The sequence below is a fragment of the Oncorhynchus keta genome, chromosome 15 (assembly GCF_023373465.1).
Source record: "Oncorhynchus keta strain PuntledgeMale-10-30-2019 chromosome 15, Oket_V2, whole genome shotgun sequence".
NCBI lineage: Eukaryota > Metazoa > Chordata > Actinopteri > Salmoniformes > Salmonidae > Oncorhynchus > Oncorhynchus keta.
This window is the reverse complement of record NC_068435.1, coordinates 2465914-2486863: the sequence shown is the minus strand read 5'-3', so window position 1 is coordinate 2486863 and position 20950 is coordinate 2465914. Positions and strand designations below refer to the sequence as shown.

Genomic DNA, 20950 nt, shown 5'->3' with positions numbered 1-20950 from the left:
ATTACCTTTACAGAGATAACATAGATAGGCCGACTGGAACATGTCCGTGGGAACATTACCTTTACAGGAACATGTCCGTGGGAACATTACCTTTACAGAGATAACATAGATAGGCCGACTGGAACATGTCCGTGGGAACATTACCTTTACAGAGATAACATAGATAGGCCGACTGGAACATGTCCGTGGGAACATTACCTTTACAGAGATAACATAGATAGGCCGACTGGAACATGTCCGTGGGAACATTACCTTTACAGAGATAACATAGATAGGCCGACTGGAACATGTCCGTGGGAACATTACCTTTACAGAGATAACATAGATAGGCCGACTGGAACATGTCCGTGGGAACATTACCTTTACAGAGATAACATAGATAGGCCGACTGGAACATGTCCGTGGGAACATTACCTTTACAGAGATAACATAGATAGGCCGACTGGAATATGTCCGTGGGAACATTACCTTTACAGAGATAACATAGATAGGCCGACTGGAACATGTCCGTGGGAACATTACCTTTACAGAGATAACATAGATAGGCCGACTGGAACATGTCCGTGGGAACATTACCTTTACAGAGATAACATAGATAGGCCGACTGGAATATGTCCGTGGGAACATTACCTTTACAGAGATAACATAGATAGGCCGACTGGAACATGTCCGTGGGAACATTACCTTTACAGAGATAACATAGATAGGCCGACTGGAACATGTCCGTGGGAACATTACCTTTACAGAGATAACATAGATAGGCCGACTGGAACATGTCCGTGGGAACATTACCTTTACAGAGATAACATAGATAGGCCGACTGGAATATGTCCGTGGGAACATTACCTTTACAGAGATAACATAGATAGGCCGACTGGAACATGTCCGTGGGAACATTACCTTTACAGAGATAACATAGATAGGCCGACTGGAACATGTCCGTGGGAACATTACCTTTACAGAGATAACATAGATAGGCCGACTGGAATATGTCCTTGACAACAAATTAGTGAGTGTTGTTTTTATTGAATGACACTTGACTAATGTGCCTTATAAAAGGGGTTATAAGTAAGATAATACTCTTTAAAGTAAGCTTCTGATAAGTACTTATAAAGTCAGCCTTTTCTAGATGTATTTTAAACAGCCAAACACACGAAGGTCCCACGGGAAGGGTTTGGCTGATGTTGTGCTCTGTCAACGGCTGCTTAACATCAGCCAACCCCGTCCCGTGGGACCGTGTGTTTGTTTGAGCTATCGAAGCAGTTGGCAAACAGAGGCACCGTTGTGCCCAGCGGCAGGGAACGTCCTGAAACCTTCCTATCGGAAAAGTCTGTAGTCTGAGCGGTGAAAATCGGAGAGAATATGAACCCAGGGACCAAGGACAGCGACTCCAGAATAGACATTCTGATGAAGCTTCACGCCCAAAACGTCTATGAATTTAAACGACACGCCGTTGAACAGGAGTTGCTGAAGCAAAATCACTACCGCTCCATGTTTCATATCAAGAAGGGGACAAGAACTGTTGAAATGACGTTAAGGGATATAAAAATAATTAGTGGGTATTGTCACCAAACGGAAACTCTCAAGGAGAAACCAAAAGAAGCCAATCCAAATCTGAGCCTCGGAAATAGTTTGAGAGATTTCCGCAAAGGTAACCAAGAAGAAATTAATTCGATTCTGAACTTGAATGGTAAGTGTACCACCTCACTACCGAAGATTCGTCTGGACCACACCAAAGGAAATGCAAAAGGTGAGCAGAAAATCGCATCTTCTTTGGGGGGGCCTTTTCGTGCCACGGCATTCAGCGCAGGAGTGATATGTGGTTTCCCTTCAGAAAGTGGAGTAATCGATGTATCTATCTCCCCTTTGTTGCATTGTAACAAAATCCGTTCCAAATCAGGCATTACAGTAATCGACGACCATAGGACTGGGATCAACGGAAATGGGCCGCTATCTCCGTTCTCGGAGTCGCGCGGCTCAGCCTTTGGTACCAAGGACAACACCCGCACCCGCGTCACAACAGCCAAGATGTCCAAGACTGCCATAAAGGAAGGCCTGAGAGAGTTGGTCCTGGAGTACAAAAGACAAAGGACTCTGAGGTATATTGAAAAACAAAAAGTATTATCAGAAAAAGTGTCTGCTTTTATTAATGGACTCTAGCAGAAGAAGATTAATGGATACTCGGCAGAATGTATTAATTGGAGGAATTTAATTATTATTTATTAATGGATAGTTAGCAGGAGAAGAACACGGGAGGTTCTTCGTGGATAGATTTTACGCATGGACTAGAAGGTGTCCATAACCATTTAGGTTAAGACATGAACGCCAGTGTTTTTAGCTTCACTATAGCATGATATTATTCAACAAGATAGGTGCATTTAATATTTTACAACAGACTATAAAGTCAAATTATTCAAGGAAACAAGCACTGAGTGGCCAAGTGCGAACAATAGAGCGTTCTGCGTAATGACCCGCGTTCATGTACGTAACAATGCTCAGGAATGGATCAATTCTAAAAATGTTGAACAGCAAAGTTTGTACTTGAGGGGAAGGGGAGTGTCCGACCACAACAATGTCGGATAGCGACGAAGACCACACCGAAGGTGAGGATAACGTTTTTCTCAACCTGGTCGCGCGTGTCATCCGGAAACCCCTCTACCGGTTTCCAGGGCAGTGGGGTCACGAGACCTACGAGCCACGGATCTACAGAAGTCTGGGTACCATCCTACGGAACGCGACCTCGGAAGAATTCGATGCTTTTATAATGGACTTTATTGATTTTGCGCGGACGGCTCATGCGCGCCTGGACATGCAGTTCTACATGGAGTTCATTAACGTGTGCACCAATACCATCCTGCACTGGGTGTTTGCGCGCAGGCGCAGCGCCGACATAGTCCGGAAGCTGATGGAGAGGACGTCGGTGTTTCTGCAGGACCAGACTAACAACCTGGCCATAGCATGGAGGTAAAAAAAACAACTACGTATTTACATTTCATTTTATTTTATTACCATAAAACTCTGATAAAACTGTCAACTCTAAATGTAGGCCTAATTTCATTTCACAACCTCCTGAGCCATCCATATCCAGCCAGACCTCTTGGCAGAGACTGTAATAGTAACAGTATCCTCCAATACATGAAAACACTAGTAATCACACTGGTGATAGTCGGGTTATAGGAGGACGTGGTAAAAATGTTCCTACAGCTGCGGTCTTCAACTCTGGTGTAGCTTATTAGTGTTGGACCGGAAGAAAAACCTACAGTAGAGACACAAACACAATTCCCTTCTCTTCCCAGGTGTTTCACACCCATCTACAGCCCCAGCCCCATGGGCGGGGTGACCCCACTGATGTTCGTGGCCCAGAACAGGCAGTGTGAAGTGCTGAAGGTGTTGCTGCAGTATGGGATGCTGGAGAAGGAGAGGAGACCCACCTACATCATCATCTCTGTCCTGTTTAACCCCCCGAGACTGGAGGCGCTGGATGAACGCTGTCACGCCACCGTCACCAGGGAACTCAGGGACTGTATGGCTCTCTGCTTCAGGGTGCTCAGCCATGTATCCATGTCTGATATAGAGGTCAGTTTAAACACACACACACACACACACACACACAGGGAACTCAGGGACTGTATGGCTCTCTGCTTCAGGGTGCTCAGCCATGTATCCATGTCTGATATAGAGGTCAGTTTAAACAGACACACACACACACACACACACACAGGGAACTCAGGGACTGTATGGCTCTCTGCTTCAGGGTGCTCAGCCATGTATCCATGTCTGATATAGAGGTCAGTTTAAACAGACACACACACACACACACACACACACACACACACACAGGGAACTCGGGGACTGTATGGCTCTCTGCTTCAGGGTGCTCAGCCATGTATCCATGTCTGATATAGAGGTCAGTTTAAACAGACACACACACACACACACACACACAGGGAACTCAGGGACTGTATGGCTCTCTGCTTCAGGGTGCTCAGCCATGTATCCATGTCTGATATAGAGGTCAGTTTAAACAGACACACACACACACACACACACACAGGGAACTCAGGGACTGTATGGCTCTCTGCTTCAGGGTGCTCAGCCATGTATCCATGTCTGATATAGAGGTCAGTTTAAACAGACACACACACACACACACACACACTCACAGGGAACTCGGGGACTGTATGGCTCTCTGCTTCAGGGTGCTCAGCCATGTATCCATGTCTGATATAGAGGTCAGTTTACGCAGACACACACACACACACACACACACACACACACACAGGGAACTCAGGGACTGTATGGCTCTCTGCTTCAGGGTGCTCAGCCATGTATCCATGTCTGATATAGAGGTCAGTTTAAGCAGACACACACACACACACACACACACAGGGAACTCAGGGACTGTATGGCTCTCTGCTTCAGGGTGCTCAGCCATGTATCCATGTCTGATATAGAGGTCAGTTTAAACAGACACACACACACACACACACACACACTCAGGGACTGTATGGCTCTCTGCTTCAGGGTGCTCAGCCATGTATCCATGTCTGATATAGAGGTCAGGCTTAAACACACACACACACACACTCACAGGAACTCGGGGACTGTATGGCTCTGCTTCAGGGTGCTCAGCCATGTATCCATGTCTGATATAGAGGTCAGTTTAAACACACACACACACACACACACACACTCACAGGGAACTCGGGGACTGTATGGCTCTCTGCTTCAGGGTGCTCAGCCATGTATCCATGTCTGATATAGAGGTCAGTTTAAACACACACACACACACACACACACAGGGAACTCGGGGACTGTATGGCTCTCTGCTTCAGGGTGCTCAGCCATGTATCCATTATAGAGGTCAGTTTAAACAGACACACACACACACACAGGGAACTCAGGGACTGTATGGCTCTCTGCTTCAGGGTGCTCAGCCATGTATCCATGTCTGATATAGAGGTCAGTTTAAACAGACACACACACACACACACACACACACACACACACACACACACACACACACACACACACACACACACACACACACACACACACACACACACACAGGGAACTCGGGGACTGTATGGCTCTCTGCTTCAGGGTGCTCAGCCATGTATCCATGTCTGATATAGAGGTCAGTTTAAACAGACACACACACACACACACACACACAGGGAACTCAGGGACTGTATGGCTCTCTGCTTCAGGGTGCTCAGCCATGTATCCATGTCTGATATAGAGGTCAGTTTAAACAGACACACACACACACACACACACACAGGGAACTCAGGGACTGTATGGCTCTCTGCTTCAGGGTGCTCAGCCATGTATCCATGTCTGATATAGAGGTCAGTTTAAACAGACACACACACACACACACACACACAGGGAACTCAGGGACTGTATGGCTCTCTGCTTCAGGGTGCTCAGCCATGTATCCATGTCTGATATAGAGGTCAGTTTAAACAGACACACACACACACACACACACACAGGGAACTCGGGACTGTATGGCTCTCTGCTTCAGGGTGCTCAGCCATGTATCCATGTCTGATATAGAGGTCAGTTTAAACAGACACACACACACACACACACACACACAGGGAACTCAGGGACTGTATGGCTCTCTGCTTCAGGGTGCTCAGCCATGTATCCATGTCTGATATAGAGGTCAGTTTAAACAGACACACACACACACACACACACACACACACACACACACACACACACACACACACACACACACAGGGAACTCAGGGACTGTATGGCTCTCTGCTTCAGGGTGCTCAGCCATGTATCCATGTCTGATATAGAGGTCAGTTTAAACAGACACACACACACACACAGGGAACTCAGGGACTGTATGGCTCTCTGCTTCAGGGTGCTCAGCCATGTATCCATGTCTGATATAGAGGTCAGTTTAAACAGACACACACACACACACACACACACACACAGGGAACTCAGGGACTGTATGGCTCTCTGCTTCAGGGTGCTCAGCCATGTATCCATGTCTGATATAGAGGTCAGTTTAAACAGACACACACACACACACACACACACACACAGGGAACTCAGGGACTGTATGGCTCTCTGCTTCAGGGTGCTCAGCCATGTATCCATGTCTGATATAGAGGTCAGTTTAAACAGACACACACACACACACACACACACACACACACACACACACAGGGAACTCAGGGACTGTATGGCTCTCTGCTTCAGGGTGCTCAGCCATGTATCCATGTCTGATATAGAGGTCAGTTTAAACAGACACACACACACACACACACACACAGGGAACTCAGGGACTGTATGGCTCTCTGCTTCAGGGTGCTCAGCCATGTATCCATGTCTGATATAGAGGTCAGTTTAAACAGACACACACACACACACAGGGAACTCAGGGACTGTATGGCTCTCTGCTTCAGGGTGCTCAGCCATGTATCCATGTCTGATATAGAGGTCAGTTTAAACAGACACACACACACACACACACACACAGGGAACTCAGGGACTGTATGGCTCTCTGCTTCAGGGTGCTCAGCCATGTATCCATGTCTGATATAGAGGTCAGTTTAAACAGACACACACACACACACACACACACAGGGAACTCAGGGACTGTATGGCTCTCTGCTTCAGGGTGCTCAGCCATGTATCCATGTCTGATATAGAGGTCAGTTTAAACACACACACACACACACACACACACTCACAGGGAACTCGGGGACTGTATGGCTCTCTGCTTCAGGGTGCTCAGCCATGTATCCATGTCTGATATAGAGGTCAGTTTACGCAGACACACACACACACACACACACACACACACACAGGGAACTCAGGGACTGTATGGCTCTCTGCTTCAGGGTGCTCAGCCATGTATCCATGTCTGATATAGAGGTCAGTTTAAACAGACACACACACACACACACACACAGGGAACTCAGGGACTGTATGGCTCTCTGCTTCAGGGTGCTCAGCCATGTATCCATGTCTGATATAGAGGTCAGTTTAAACAGACACACACACACACACACACACACAGGGAACTCAGGGACTGTATGGCTCTCTGCTTCAGGGTGCTCAGCCATGTATCCATGTCTGATATAGAGGTCAGTTTAAACAGACACACACACACACACACACACACAGGGAACTCAGGGACTGTATGGCTCTCTGCTTCAGGGTGCTCAGCCATGTATCCATGTCTGATATAGAGGTCAGTTTAAACACACACACACACACACACACACACACAGGGAACTCGGGGACTGTATGGCTCTCTGCTTCAGGGTGCTCAGCCATGTATCCATGTCTGATATAGAGGTCAGTTTACGCAGACACACACACACACACACACACACACACACAGGGAACTCAGGGACTGTATGGCTCTCTGCTTCAGGGTGCTCAGCCATGTATCCATGTCTGATATAGAGGTCAGTTTACGCAGACACACACACACACACACACACAGGGAACTCAGGGACTGTATGGCTCTCTGCTTCAGGGTGCTCAGCCATGTATCCATGTCTGATATAGAGGTCAGTTTAAACAGACACACACACACACACACACACACAGGGAACTCAGGGACTGTATGGCTCTCTGCTTCAGGGTGCTCAGCCATGTATCCATGTCTGATATAGAGGTCAGTTTAAACACACACACACACACACACACACACTCACAGGGAACTCGGGGACTGTATGGCTCTCTGCTTCAGGGTGCTCAGCCATGTATCCATGTCTGATATAGAGGTCAGTTTAAACACACACACACACACACACACACTCACAGGGAACTCGGGGACTGTATGGCTCTCTGCTTCAGGGTGCTCAGCCATGTATCCATGTCTGATATAGAGGTCAGTTTAAACACACACACACACACACACACACAGGGAACTCAGGGACTGTATGGCTCTCTGCTTCAGGGTGCTCAGCCATGTATCCATTATAGAGGTCAGTTTAAACAGACACACACACACACACAGGGAACTCAGGGACTGTATGGCTCTCTGCTTCAGGGTGCTCAGCCATGTATCCATGTCTGATATAGAGGTCAGTTTAAACAGACACACACACACACACACACACACACACACACACACACACACACACACACACACACACACACACACACACACACACACACACAGGGAACTCGGGGACTGTATGGCTCTCTGCTTCAGGGTGCTCAGCCATGTATCCATGTCTGATATAGAGGTCAGTTTAAACAGACACACACACACACACACACACACAGGGAACTCAGGGACTGTATGGCTCTCTGCTTCAGGGTGCTCAGCCATGTATCCATGTCTGATATAGAGGTCAGTTTAAACAGACACACACACACACACACACACACACAGGGAACTCAGGGACTGTATGGCTCTCTGCTTCAGGGTGCTCAGCCATGTATCCATGTCTGATATAGAGGTCAGTTTAAACAGACACACACACACACACACACACACAGGGAACTCAGGGACTGTATGGCTCTCTGCTTCAGGGTGCTCAGCCATGTATCCATGTCTGATATAGAGGTCAGTTTAAACAGACACACACACACACACACACACACAGGGAACTCGGGGACTGTATGGCTCTCTGCTTCAGGGTGCTCAGCCATGTATCCATGTCTGATATAGAGGTCAGTTTAAACAGACACACACACACACACACACACACAGGGAACTCAGGGACTGTATGGCTCTCTGCTTCAGGGTGCTCAGCCATGTATCCATGTCTGATATAGAGGTCAGTTTAAACAGACACACACACACACACACACACACACACACACACACACACACACACACACACACAGGGAACTCAGGGACTGTATGGCTCTCTGCTTCAGGGTGCTCAGCCATGTATCCATGTCTGATATAGAGGTCAGTTTAAACAGACACACACACACACACACAGGGAACTCAGGGACTGTATGGCTCTCTGCTTCAGGGTGCTCAGCCATGTATCCATGTCTGATATAGAGGTCAGTTTAAACAGACACACACACACACACACACACACACACAGGAACTCGGGGACTGTATGGCTCTCTGCTTCAGGGTGCTCAGCCATGTATCCATGTCTGATATAGAGGTCAGTTTAAACACACACACACACACACACACACACACAGGGAACTCAGGGACTGTATGGCTCTCTGCTTCAGGGTGCTCAGCCATGTATCCATGTCTGATATAGAGGTCAGTTTAAAGACAGACACACACACACACACACACACACACACACACACAGGGAACTCAGGGACTGTATGGCTCTCTGCTTCAGGGTGCTCAGCCATGTATCCATGTCTGATATAGAGGTCAGTTTAAACAGACACACACACACACACACACACACAGGGAACTCAGGGACTGTATGGCTCTCTGCTTCAGGGTGCTCAGCCATGTATCCATGTCTGATATAGAGGTCAGTTTAAACAGACACACACACACACACACACACACAGGGAACTCAGGGACTGTATGGCTCTCTGCTTCAGGGTGCTCAGCCATGTATCCATGTCTGATATAGAGGTCAGTTTAAACAGACACACACACACACACACACACACAGGGAACTCGGGGACTGTATGGCTCTCTGCTTCAGGGTGCTCAGCCATGTATCCATGTCTGATATAGAGGTCAGTTTAAACAGACACACACACACACACACACACACAGGGAACTCAGGGACTGTATGGCTCTCTGCTTCAGGGTGCTCAGCCATGTATCCATGTCTGATATAGAGGTCAGTTTAAACAGACACACACACACACACACACACACAGGGAACTCAGGGACTGTATGGCTCTCTGCTTCAGGGTGCTCAGCCATGTATCCATGTCTGATATAGAGGTCAGTTTAAACAGACACACACACACACACACACACACACAGGGAACTCAGGGACTGTATGGCTCTCTGCTTCAGGGTGCTCAGCCATGTATCCATGTCTGATATAGAGGTCAGTTTAAACAGACACACACACACACACACACACACAGGGAACTCGGGGACTGTATGGCTCTCTGCTTCAGGGTGCTCAGCCATGTATCCATGTCTGATATAGAGGTCAGTTTAAACAGACACACACACACACACACACACACACAGGGAACTCAGGGACTGTATGGCTCTCTGCTTCAGGGTGCTCAGCCATGTATCCATGTCTGATATAGAGGTCAGTTTAAACAGACACACACACACACACACACACACAGGGAACTCAGGGACTGTATGGCTCTCTGCTTCAGGGTGCTCAGCCATGTATCCATGTCTGATATAGAGGTCAGTTTAAACAGACACACACACACACACAGGGAACTCAGGGACTGTATGGCTCTCTGCTTCAGGGTGCTCAGCCATGTATCCATGTCTGATATAGAGGTCAGTTTAAACAGACACACACACACACACAGGGAACTCAGGGACTGTATGGCTCTCTGCTTCAGGGTGCTCAGCCATGTATCCATGTCTGATATAGAGGTCAGTTTAAACAGACACACACACACACACACACACAGGGAACTCAGGGACTGTATGGCTCTCTGCTTCAGGGTGCTCAGCCATGTATCCATGTCTGATATAGAGGTCAGTTTAAACAGACACACACACACACACACACACACACAGGGAACTCGGGGACTGTATGGCTCTCTGCTTCAGGGTGCTCAGCCATGTATCCATGTCTGATATAGAGGTCAGTTTAAACAGACACACACACACACACACACACACAGGGAACTCGGGGACTGTATGGCTCTCTGCTTCAGGGTGCTCAGCCATGTATCCATGTCTGATATAGAGGTCAGTTTAAACAGACACACACACACACACACACACACAGGGAACTCAGGGACTGTATGGCTCTCTGCTTCAGGGTGCTCAGCCATGTATCCATGTCTGATATAGAGGTCAGTTTAAACAGACACACACACACACACACACACACAGGGAACTCAGGGACTGTATGGCTCTCTGCTTCAGGGTGCTCAGCCATGTATCCATGTCTGATATAGAGGTCAGTTTAAACAGACACACACACACACACACACACACAGGGAACTCAGGGACTGTATGGCTCTCTGCTTCAGGGTGCTCAGCCATGTATCCATGTCTGATATAGAGGTCAGTTTACGCACACACACACACACACACACACACACACACACACACACACACACACACACACACACACACACACACACACACACACACACAGGGAACTCGGGGACTGTATGGCTCTCTGCTTCAGGGTGCTCAGCCATGTATCCATGTCTGATATAGAGGTCAGTTTAAACACACACACACACACACACACACACACAGGGAACTCAGGGACTGTATGGCTCTCTGCTTCAGGGTGCTCAGCCATGTATCCATGTCTGATATAGAGGTCAGTTTAAACACACACACACACACACACACACACACACACACACACACACACACACACACACACACACACACACACACAGGAACTCAGGGACTGTATGGCTCTCTGCTTCAGGGTGCTCAGCCATGTATCCATGTCTGATATAGAGGTCAGTTTAAACACACACACACACAGGGAACTCAGGGACTGTATGGCTCTCTGCTTCAGGGTGCTCAGCCATGTATCCATGTCTGATATAGAGGTCAGTTTAAACACACACACACACAGGGAACTCAGGGACTGTATGGCTCTCTGCTTCAGGGTGCTCAGCCATGTATCCATGTCTGATATAGAGGTCAGTTTAAACACACACACACACAGGGAACTCAGGGACTGTATGGCTCTCTGCTTCAGGGTGCTCAGCCATGTATCCATGTCTGATATAGAGGTCAGTTTAAACACACACACACACACACACACACACACACACACACACAGGAACTCAGGGACTGTATGGCTCTCTGCTTCAGGGTGCTCAGCCATGTATCCATGTCTGATATAGAGGTCAGTTTAAACACACACACACACACACACACAGGGAACTCGGGGACTGTATGGCTCTCTGCTTCAGGGTGCTCAGCCATGTATCCATGTCTGATATAGAGGTCAGTTTAAACAGACACACACACACACACACACACACAGGGAACTCAGGGACTGTATGGCTCTCTGCTTCAGGGTGCTCAGCCATGTATCCATGTCTGATATAGAGGTCAGTTTAAACACACACACACACACACACACACACACACACACACACACACACACACACACACACACACACACACACACACACACAGGGAACTCAGGGACTGTATGGCTCTCTGCTTCAGGGTGCTCAGCCATGTATCCATGTCTGATATAGAGGTCAGTTTAAACAGACACACACACACACACAGGGAACTCAGGGACTGTATGGCTCTCTGCTTCAGGGTGCTCAGCCATGTATCCATGTCTGATATAGAGGTCAGTTTAAACAGACACACACACACACACAGGGAACTCAGGGACTGTATGGCTCTCTGCTTCAGGGTGCTCAGCCATGTATCCATGTCTGATATAGAGGTCAGTTTAAACAGACACACACACACACACACACACACACAGGGAACTCGGGGACTGTATGGCTCTCTGCTTCAGGGTGCTCAGCCATGTATCCATGTCTGATATAGAGGTCAGTTTAAACAGACACACACACACACACACAGGGAACTCGGGGACTGTATGGCTCTCTGCTTCAGGGTGCTCAGCCATGTATCCATGTCTGATATAGAGGTCAGTTTAAACAGACACACACACACACACACAGGGAACTCGGGGACTGTATGGCTCTCTGCTTCAGGGTGCTCAGCCATGTATCCATGTCTGATATAGAGGTCAGTTTAAACAGACACACACACACACACACACACACACAGGGAACTCGGGGACTGTATGGCTCTCTGCTTCAGGGTGCTCAGCCATGTATCCATGTCTGATATAGAGGTCAGTTTAAACAGACACACACACACACACACAGGGAACTCGGGGACTGTATGGCTCTCTGCTTCAGGGTGCTCAGCCATGTATCCATGTCTGATATAGAGGTCAGTTTAAACAACACACACACACACACACACACACACACACACACACACACAGGGAACTCGGGGACTGTATGGCTCTCTGCTTCAGGGTGCTCAGCCATGTATCCATGTCTGATATAGAGGTCAGTTTAAACAGACACACACACACACACACACACTCACACAGGGAACTCAGGGAACTCAGGGACTGTATGGCTCTCTGCTTCAGGGTGCTCAGCCATGTATCCATGTCTGATATAGAGGTCAGTTTAAACAGACACACACACACACACACACACAGGGAACTCGGGGACTGTATGGCTCTCTGCTTCAGGGTGCTCAGCCATGTATCCATGTCTGATATAGAGGTCAGTTTAAACAGACACACACACACACACACACACACACACACAGGGAACTCGGGGACTGTATGGCTCTCTGCTTCAGGGTGCTCAGCCATGTATCCATGTCTGATATAGAGGTCAGTTTAAACAGACACACACACACACACACACACACACACACACACAGGGAACTCAGGGACTGTATGGCTCTCTGCTTCAGGGTGCTCAGCCATGTATCCATGTCTGATATAGAGGTCAGTTTAAACAGACACACACACACACACACACACACACAGGGAACTCAGGGAACTCAGGGACTGTATGGCTCTCTGCTTCAGGGTGCTCAGCCATGTATCCATGTCTGATATAGAGGTCAGTTTAAACAGACACACACACACACACACACACACAGGGAACTCAGGGACTGTATGGCTCTCTGCTTCAGGGTGCTCAGCCATGTATCCATGTCTGATATAGAGGTCAGTTTAAACACACACACACACACACACACACACACACACAGGGAACTCAGGGACTGTATGGCTCTCTGCTTCAGGGTGCTCAGCCATGTATCCATGTCTGATATAGAGGTCAGTTTAAACAGACACACACACACACACACACACACAGGGAACTCAGGGACTGTATGGCTCTCTGCTTCAGGGTGCTCAGCCATGTATCCATGTCTGATATAGAGGTCAGTTTAAACACACACACACACACACACACACACACACACACACACACACACACACACACACACACACAGGGAACTCAGGGACTGTATGGCTCTCTGCTTCAGGGTGCTCAGCCATGTATCCATGTCTGATATAGAGGTCAGTTTAAACAGACACACACACACACACACAGGGAACTCGGGGACTGTATGGCTCTCTGCTTCAGGGTGCTCAGCCATGTATCCATGTCTGATATAGAGGTCAGTTTAAACAGACACACACACACACACACAGGGAACTCGGGGACTGTATGGCTCTCTGCTTCAGGGTGCTCAGCCATGTATCCATGTCTGGTATAGAGGTCAGTTTAAACACACACACACACACACACACACACACACAGGGAACTCGGGGACTGTATGGCTCTCTGCTTCAGGGTGCTCAGCCATGTATCCATGTCTGATATAGAGGTCAGTTTAAACAGACACACACACACACACAGGGAACTCGGGGACTGTATGGCTCTCTGCTTCAGGGTGCTCAGCCATGTATCCATGTCTGATATAGAGGTCAGTTTAAACAGACACACACACACACACACAGGGAACTCGGGGACTGTATGGCTCTCTGCTTCAGGGTGCTCAGCCATGTATCCATGTCTGATATAGAGGTCAGTTTAAACAGACACACACACACACACACACACAGGGAACTCGGGGACTGTATGGCTCTCTGCTTCAGGGTGCTCAGCCATGTATCCATGTCTGATATAGAGGTCAGTTTAAACAGACACACACACACACACACAGGGAACTCGGGGACTGTATGGCTCTCTGCTTCAGGGTGCTCAGCCATGTATCCATGTCTGATATAGAGGTCAGTTTAAACACACACACACACACACACACACACACACACACACACAGGGAACTCGGGGACTGTATGGCTCTCTGCTTCAGGGTGCTCAGCCATGTATCCATGTCTGATATAGAGGTCAGTTTAAACAGACACACACACACACACACACACTCACACAGGGAACTCAGGGAACTCAGGGACTGTATGGCTCTCTGCTTCAGGGTGCTCAGCCATGTATCCATGTCTGATATAGAGGTCAGTTTAAACAGACACACACACACACACACACACAGGGAACTCGGGGACTGTATGGCTCTCTGCTTCAGGGTGCTCAGCCATGTATCCATGTCTGATATAGAGGTCAGTTTAAACAGACACACACACACACACACACACACACACACACAGGGAACTCAGGGACTGTATGGCTCTCTGCTTCAGGGTGCTCAGCCATGTATCCATGTCTGATATAGAGGTCAGTTTAAACAGACACACACACACACACACACACACACACACAGGGAACTCAGGGACTGTATGGCTCTCTGCTTCAGGGTGCTCAGCCATGTATCCATGTCTGATATAGAGGTCAGTTTAAACAGACACACACACACACACACTCACACAGGGAACTCAGGGAACTCAGGGACTGTATGGCTCTCTGCTTCAGGGTGCTCAGCCATGTATCCATGTCTGATATAGAGGTCAGTTTAAACAGACACACACACACACACACACACTCACACAGGGAACTCAGGGACTGTATGGCTCTCTGCTTCAGGGTGCTCAGCCATGTATCCATGTCTGATATAGAGGTCAGTTTAAACACACACACACACACACACACACACACACAGGGAACTCAGGGACTGTATGGCTCTCTGCTTCAGGGTGCTCAGCCATGTATCCATGTCTGATATAGAGGTCAGTTTAAACAGACACACACACACACACACACACACACAGGGAACTCAGGGACTGTATGGCTCTCTGCTTCAGGGTGCTCAGCCATGTATCCATGTCTGATATAGAGGTCAGTTTAAACACACACACACACACACACACACACACACACACACACACACACACACACACACACACACAGGGAACTCAGGGACTGTATGGCTCTCTGCTTCAGGGTGCTCAGCCATGTATCCATGTCTGATATAGAGGTCAGTTTAAACAGACACACACACACACACACAGGAACTCGGGGACTGTATGGCTCTCTGCTTCAGGGTGCTCAGCCATGTATCCATGTCTGATATAGAGGTCAGTTTACGCAGACACACACACACACACACAGGGAACTCGGGGACTGTATGGCTCTCTGCTTCAGGGTGCTCAGCCATGTATCCATGTCTGATATAGAGGTCAGTTTAAACAGACACACACACACACACACACACACACACACACAGGGAACTCAGGGACTGTATGGCTCTCTGCTTCAGGGTGCTCAGCCATGTATCCATGTCTGATATAGAGGTCAGTTTACGCAGACACACACACACACACACAGGGAACTCGGGGACTGTATGGCTCTCTGCTTCAGGGTGCTCAGCCATGTATCCATGTCTGATATAGAGGTCAGTTTAAACAGACACACACACACACACACAGGGAACTCGGGGACTGTATGGCTCTCTGCTTCAGGGTGCTCAGCCATGTATCCATGTCTGATATAGAGGTCAGTTTAAACAGACACACACACACACACACACACACACAGGGAACTCGGGGACTGTATGGCTCTCTGCTTCAGGGTGCTCAGCCATGTATCCATGTCTGATATAGAGGTCAGTTTAAACAGACACACACACACACACACAGGGAACTCGGGGACTGTATGGCTCTCTGCTTCAGGGTGCTCAGCCATGTATCCATGTCTGATATAGAGGTCAGTTTAAACACACACACACACACACACACACACACACACACACACACAGGAACTCGGGGACTGTATGGCTCTCTGCTTCAGGGTGCTCAGCCATGTATCCATGTCTGATATAGAGGTCAGTTTAAACAGACACACACACACACACACACACTCACACAGGGAACTCAGGGAACTCAGGGACTGTATGGCTCTCTGCTTCAGGGTGCTCAGCCATGTATCCATGTCTGATATAGAGGTCAGTTTAAACAGACACACACACACACACACACACACACAGGAACTCGGGGACTGTATGGCTCTCTGCTTCAGGGTGCTCAGCCATGTATCCATGTCTGATATAGAGGTCAGTTTAAACAGACACACACACACACACACACACACACACACACACAGGGAACTCGGGGACTGTATGGCTCTCTGCTTCAGGGTGCTCAGCCATGTATCCATGTCTGATATAGAGGTCAGTTTAAACAGACACACACACACACACACACACACACACACACAGGGAACTCGGGACTGTATGGCTCTCTGCTTCAGGGTGCTCAGCCATGTATCCATGTCTGATATAGAGGTCAGTTTAAACAGACACACACACACACACACACACACACAGGGAACTCAGGGAACTCAGGGACTGTATGGCTCTCTGCTTCAGGGTGCTCAGCCATGTATCCATGTCTGATATAGAGGTCAGTTTAAACAGACACACACACACACACACACACACACACAGGGAACTCAGGGACTGTATGGCTCTCTGCTTCAGGGTGCTCAGCCATGTATCCATGTCTGATATAGAGGTCAGTTTAAACAGACACACACACACACACACACACACACACACACAGGAACTCAGGGACTGTATGGCTCTCTGCTTCAGGGTGCTCAGCCATGTATCCATGTCTGATATAGAGGTCAGTTTAAACAGACACACACACACACACACACACACACACACACAGGAACTCAGGGACTGTATGGCTCTCTGCTTCAGGGTGCTCAGCCATGTATCCATGTCTGATATAGAGGTCAGTTTAAACAGACACACACACACACACACACACACACACACACACACACACACACACACACACACACACACACACACACACACACACACACACACACACACACACACACACACACACACACACACACACACACACACACACAGGGAACTCGGGACTGTATGGCTCTCTGCTTCAGGGTGCTCAGCCATGTATCCATGTCTGATATAGAGGTCAGTTTAAACAGACACACACACACACACACACACACACACACACACACACACACACACACACACACACACACACACACACACACACACACACACACACACACACACACACACACACACACACACACACACACACACACACACACACACACACACACACACACACACACAGGGAACTCGGGGACTGTATGGCTCTCTGCTTCAGGGTGCTCAGCCATGTATCCATGTCTGATATAGAGGTCAGTTTAAACAGACACACACACACACACACACACACACACACACACACACACACACACACACAGGGAACTCAGGGACTGTATGGCTCTCTGCTTCAGGGTGCTCAGCCATGTATCCATGTCTGATATAGAGGTCAGTTTAAACAGACACACACACACACACACACACACACACACACACACACACACACACACACACACACACACACACACACACACACACAGGGAACTCAGGGACTGTATGGCTCTCTGCTTCAGGGTGCTCAGCCATGTATCCATGTCTGATATAGAGGTCAGTTTAAACAGACACACACACACACACACACACACACACACACACACACACACACAGGGAACTCAGGGACTGTATGGCTCTCTGCTTCAGGGTGCTCAGCCATGTATCCATGTCTGATATAGAGGTCAGTTTACGCAGACACACACACACACACACACTCACACACTCACACACACACACACACACACACACACACACACACACACACACACACACACACACACACACACACACACACACACACACACACACACACACACACACACACACACACACACAGGGAACTCAGGGACTGTATGGCTCTCTGCTTCAGGGTGCTCAGCCATGTATCCATGTCTGGTTATAGAGGTCAGTTTACGCAGACACACACACACACACACACACATTATTTAATTTCCACCACAGATATAGAGACCAGTGGACTACAGTAGAACAAAACAAGCAACACGTGTTCTTGTGTAGAATGCTGAGGTAAAGCAGACAGTTTAAAGCTAATAGGAGAACGTCACAATCACACACTAAAGCTGGTTATTGATGTCCCATGTTACAGATGCAGATTGTGTACGGTCGTAAGCCCCTGATTGAAGACTGGCGAGACCACATCCCCCCAAGTCGCTACAAGGACCCCTGTGAACTGACCCACCTCTGTCGTATGGTGGTTCGGACCTCTCTGCTGGCCAGGGGCCGCTTACCGGACGGCATCAAGTCGCTACCACTCCCTACACTCCTCCAAGGCTACCTCAACCTGGAGAGCTGAGCTGGCTTATGGGGCATCGAGTTTTACCTGGTCTTGGTGAGGTCATGTGGTCTGGGAAAAACTCCCGGCTCCGCTACTAAAACAACCAGGAGGATGGAGTTTCTCTGTCTGTTAATAAAGTGGAGATCAAATCTAAGCAGATCAAATCAAATCAAAGTGTGTTTTATGAGTCCCTTTCAACATCAGTCACAAAGTGCTTTACAGTCAGTTTACCACAAAGAGCAGAAGCAGAAAAAAAACTGTCTAGAAAGAAGAAGAAACCTGTAGGGAGAAACGCCTGAGGAACCTCATCCTCTATTGGCTGGACTGGTTTTGAGGCCATTACAAGTTTACCAGGAAACTATCATGGTCCAAGCACACCAACAACAACCCCCCCTCAGGAGGCTGACAAGATGTGTCATGGGCCCTCAGATCCTTAACAAGTTCTACAGCTGCACCATCGAGAGCATCTTGACTGGCTGCATCGCCGCCTGATAAGGCAACTGCTTGGCATCCGACCACAAGGCTCTACAGAGGGTAATGAGTACAGCCCAGGACATCACTGGGGCCGAGACCCCTGCCATCCAGGAACTCTATACCAGGCGGTGTCAGAGGAAGGCCCAGAAAATTGTCAAAGACTCCAGTTATAGATAATTCTCTCTGCTGCCGCACGGCAAGCGGTACCGATGCACCAAGTCTGGAACCAACAGGAGCCTGAACAGCTTCTACCCCCCAAGCCACAAGACTGTTAAATAGTTCTCTGCATTGACCCATTTTGCACTAAGTGTTTTGAATCATCACATACATTTACATTACATTTAAGTCATTTAGCAGACGCTCTTATCCAGAGCGACTTACAAATTGGTGCATTCACCTTATGACATAAGTTGCAACTACCGTCTATTATGTGTCCTGTTAGTCACTTTACCCCTACCTGTATGTGCATACTGTATATACCTCAATTACCTCGTACCCCTGCACGCCAACTTGGTTCTGGTAACCCATATATCCAGTGGGGAGAACAAGTATTTGATACACTGACGATTTTGCAGGTTTTCCTACTTACAAAGCATGTAGAGGTCTGCAATTTTTATCATAGGTACACTTCAACTGTGAGCGCTGGAATTTGTACTGGTTGGTAGGTGATCAAATACTGATGTCATGCAATAAAATGCAAATTAATTACTTAAAAATCATACAATGTGATTTTCTGGATTTTTGTTTTAGATTCCGTCTCTCACAGTTGAAGTGTACGTGCGTATGTATGTATGTATGTGTGTGTGTGTGTGTGTGTGTGTGTGTGTGTGTGTGTGTGTGTGTGTGTGTGTTGTGTGTGTATGTATGTATGTATGTATGTATGTATGTGTGTGTGTGTGTGTGTGTGTATGTATGTGTGTATGTATGTGTGTGTGTGTGTATGTGTATGTATGTATGTGTGTATATTATGTTACTGCTCTAAGGATATAGTTATTGTCATATAATTACCATAGTGAATTATTGTAATGTTTGTTTAATCCCATAAGGGGACGGGTTGTCAATTGGCGATTTCACACGCAAATAAAATGTAATTTATAAAGTTGATATGTTCCACCTATTTGCTGTGAGAATATGATGAGAAGGATGTTTCTCTA

The 20950-nt window shown here is 47.9% G+C and overlaps 1 protein-coding gene across 1 annotated transcript; it reads left to right on the top strand.

Moving 5' to 3' along the window:
* Positions 1-1857: 1857 nt before the first annotated feature.
* Positions 1858-19710, top strand: LOC118379934 (ankyrin repeat and SOCS box protein 17-like). Its single transcript, XM_052462799.1, has 3 exons — positions 1858-2964; positions 3297-3576; positions 19134-19710. Exons 1-3 carry the CDS (start codon positions 2573-2575, stop codon positions 19338-19340), a joined length of 879 nt encoding a protein of 292 aa, XP_052318759.1. The 5' UTR covers positions 1858-2572; the 3' UTR covers positions 19341-19710.
* The last annotated feature ends 1240 nt before the right edge of the window (positions 19711-20950 follow it).

Bases quoted from the DNA above. Each gene is read 5' to 3' on its own strand.
- LOC118379934 (XM_052462799.1), top strand. From the start codon at position 2,573: ATGTCGGATAGCGACGAAGACCACACCGAAGGTGAGGATAACGTTTTT. The intron at 2,965-3,296 runs GTAAAAAAAACA...TTCTCTTCCCAG, and splicing joins AACCTGGCCATAGCATGGAG to GTGTTTCACACCCATCTACA. The intron at 3,577-19,133 runs GTCAGTTTAAAC...CCCATGTTACAG, and splicing joins TATCCATGTCTGATATAGAG to ATGCAGATTGTGTACGGTCG.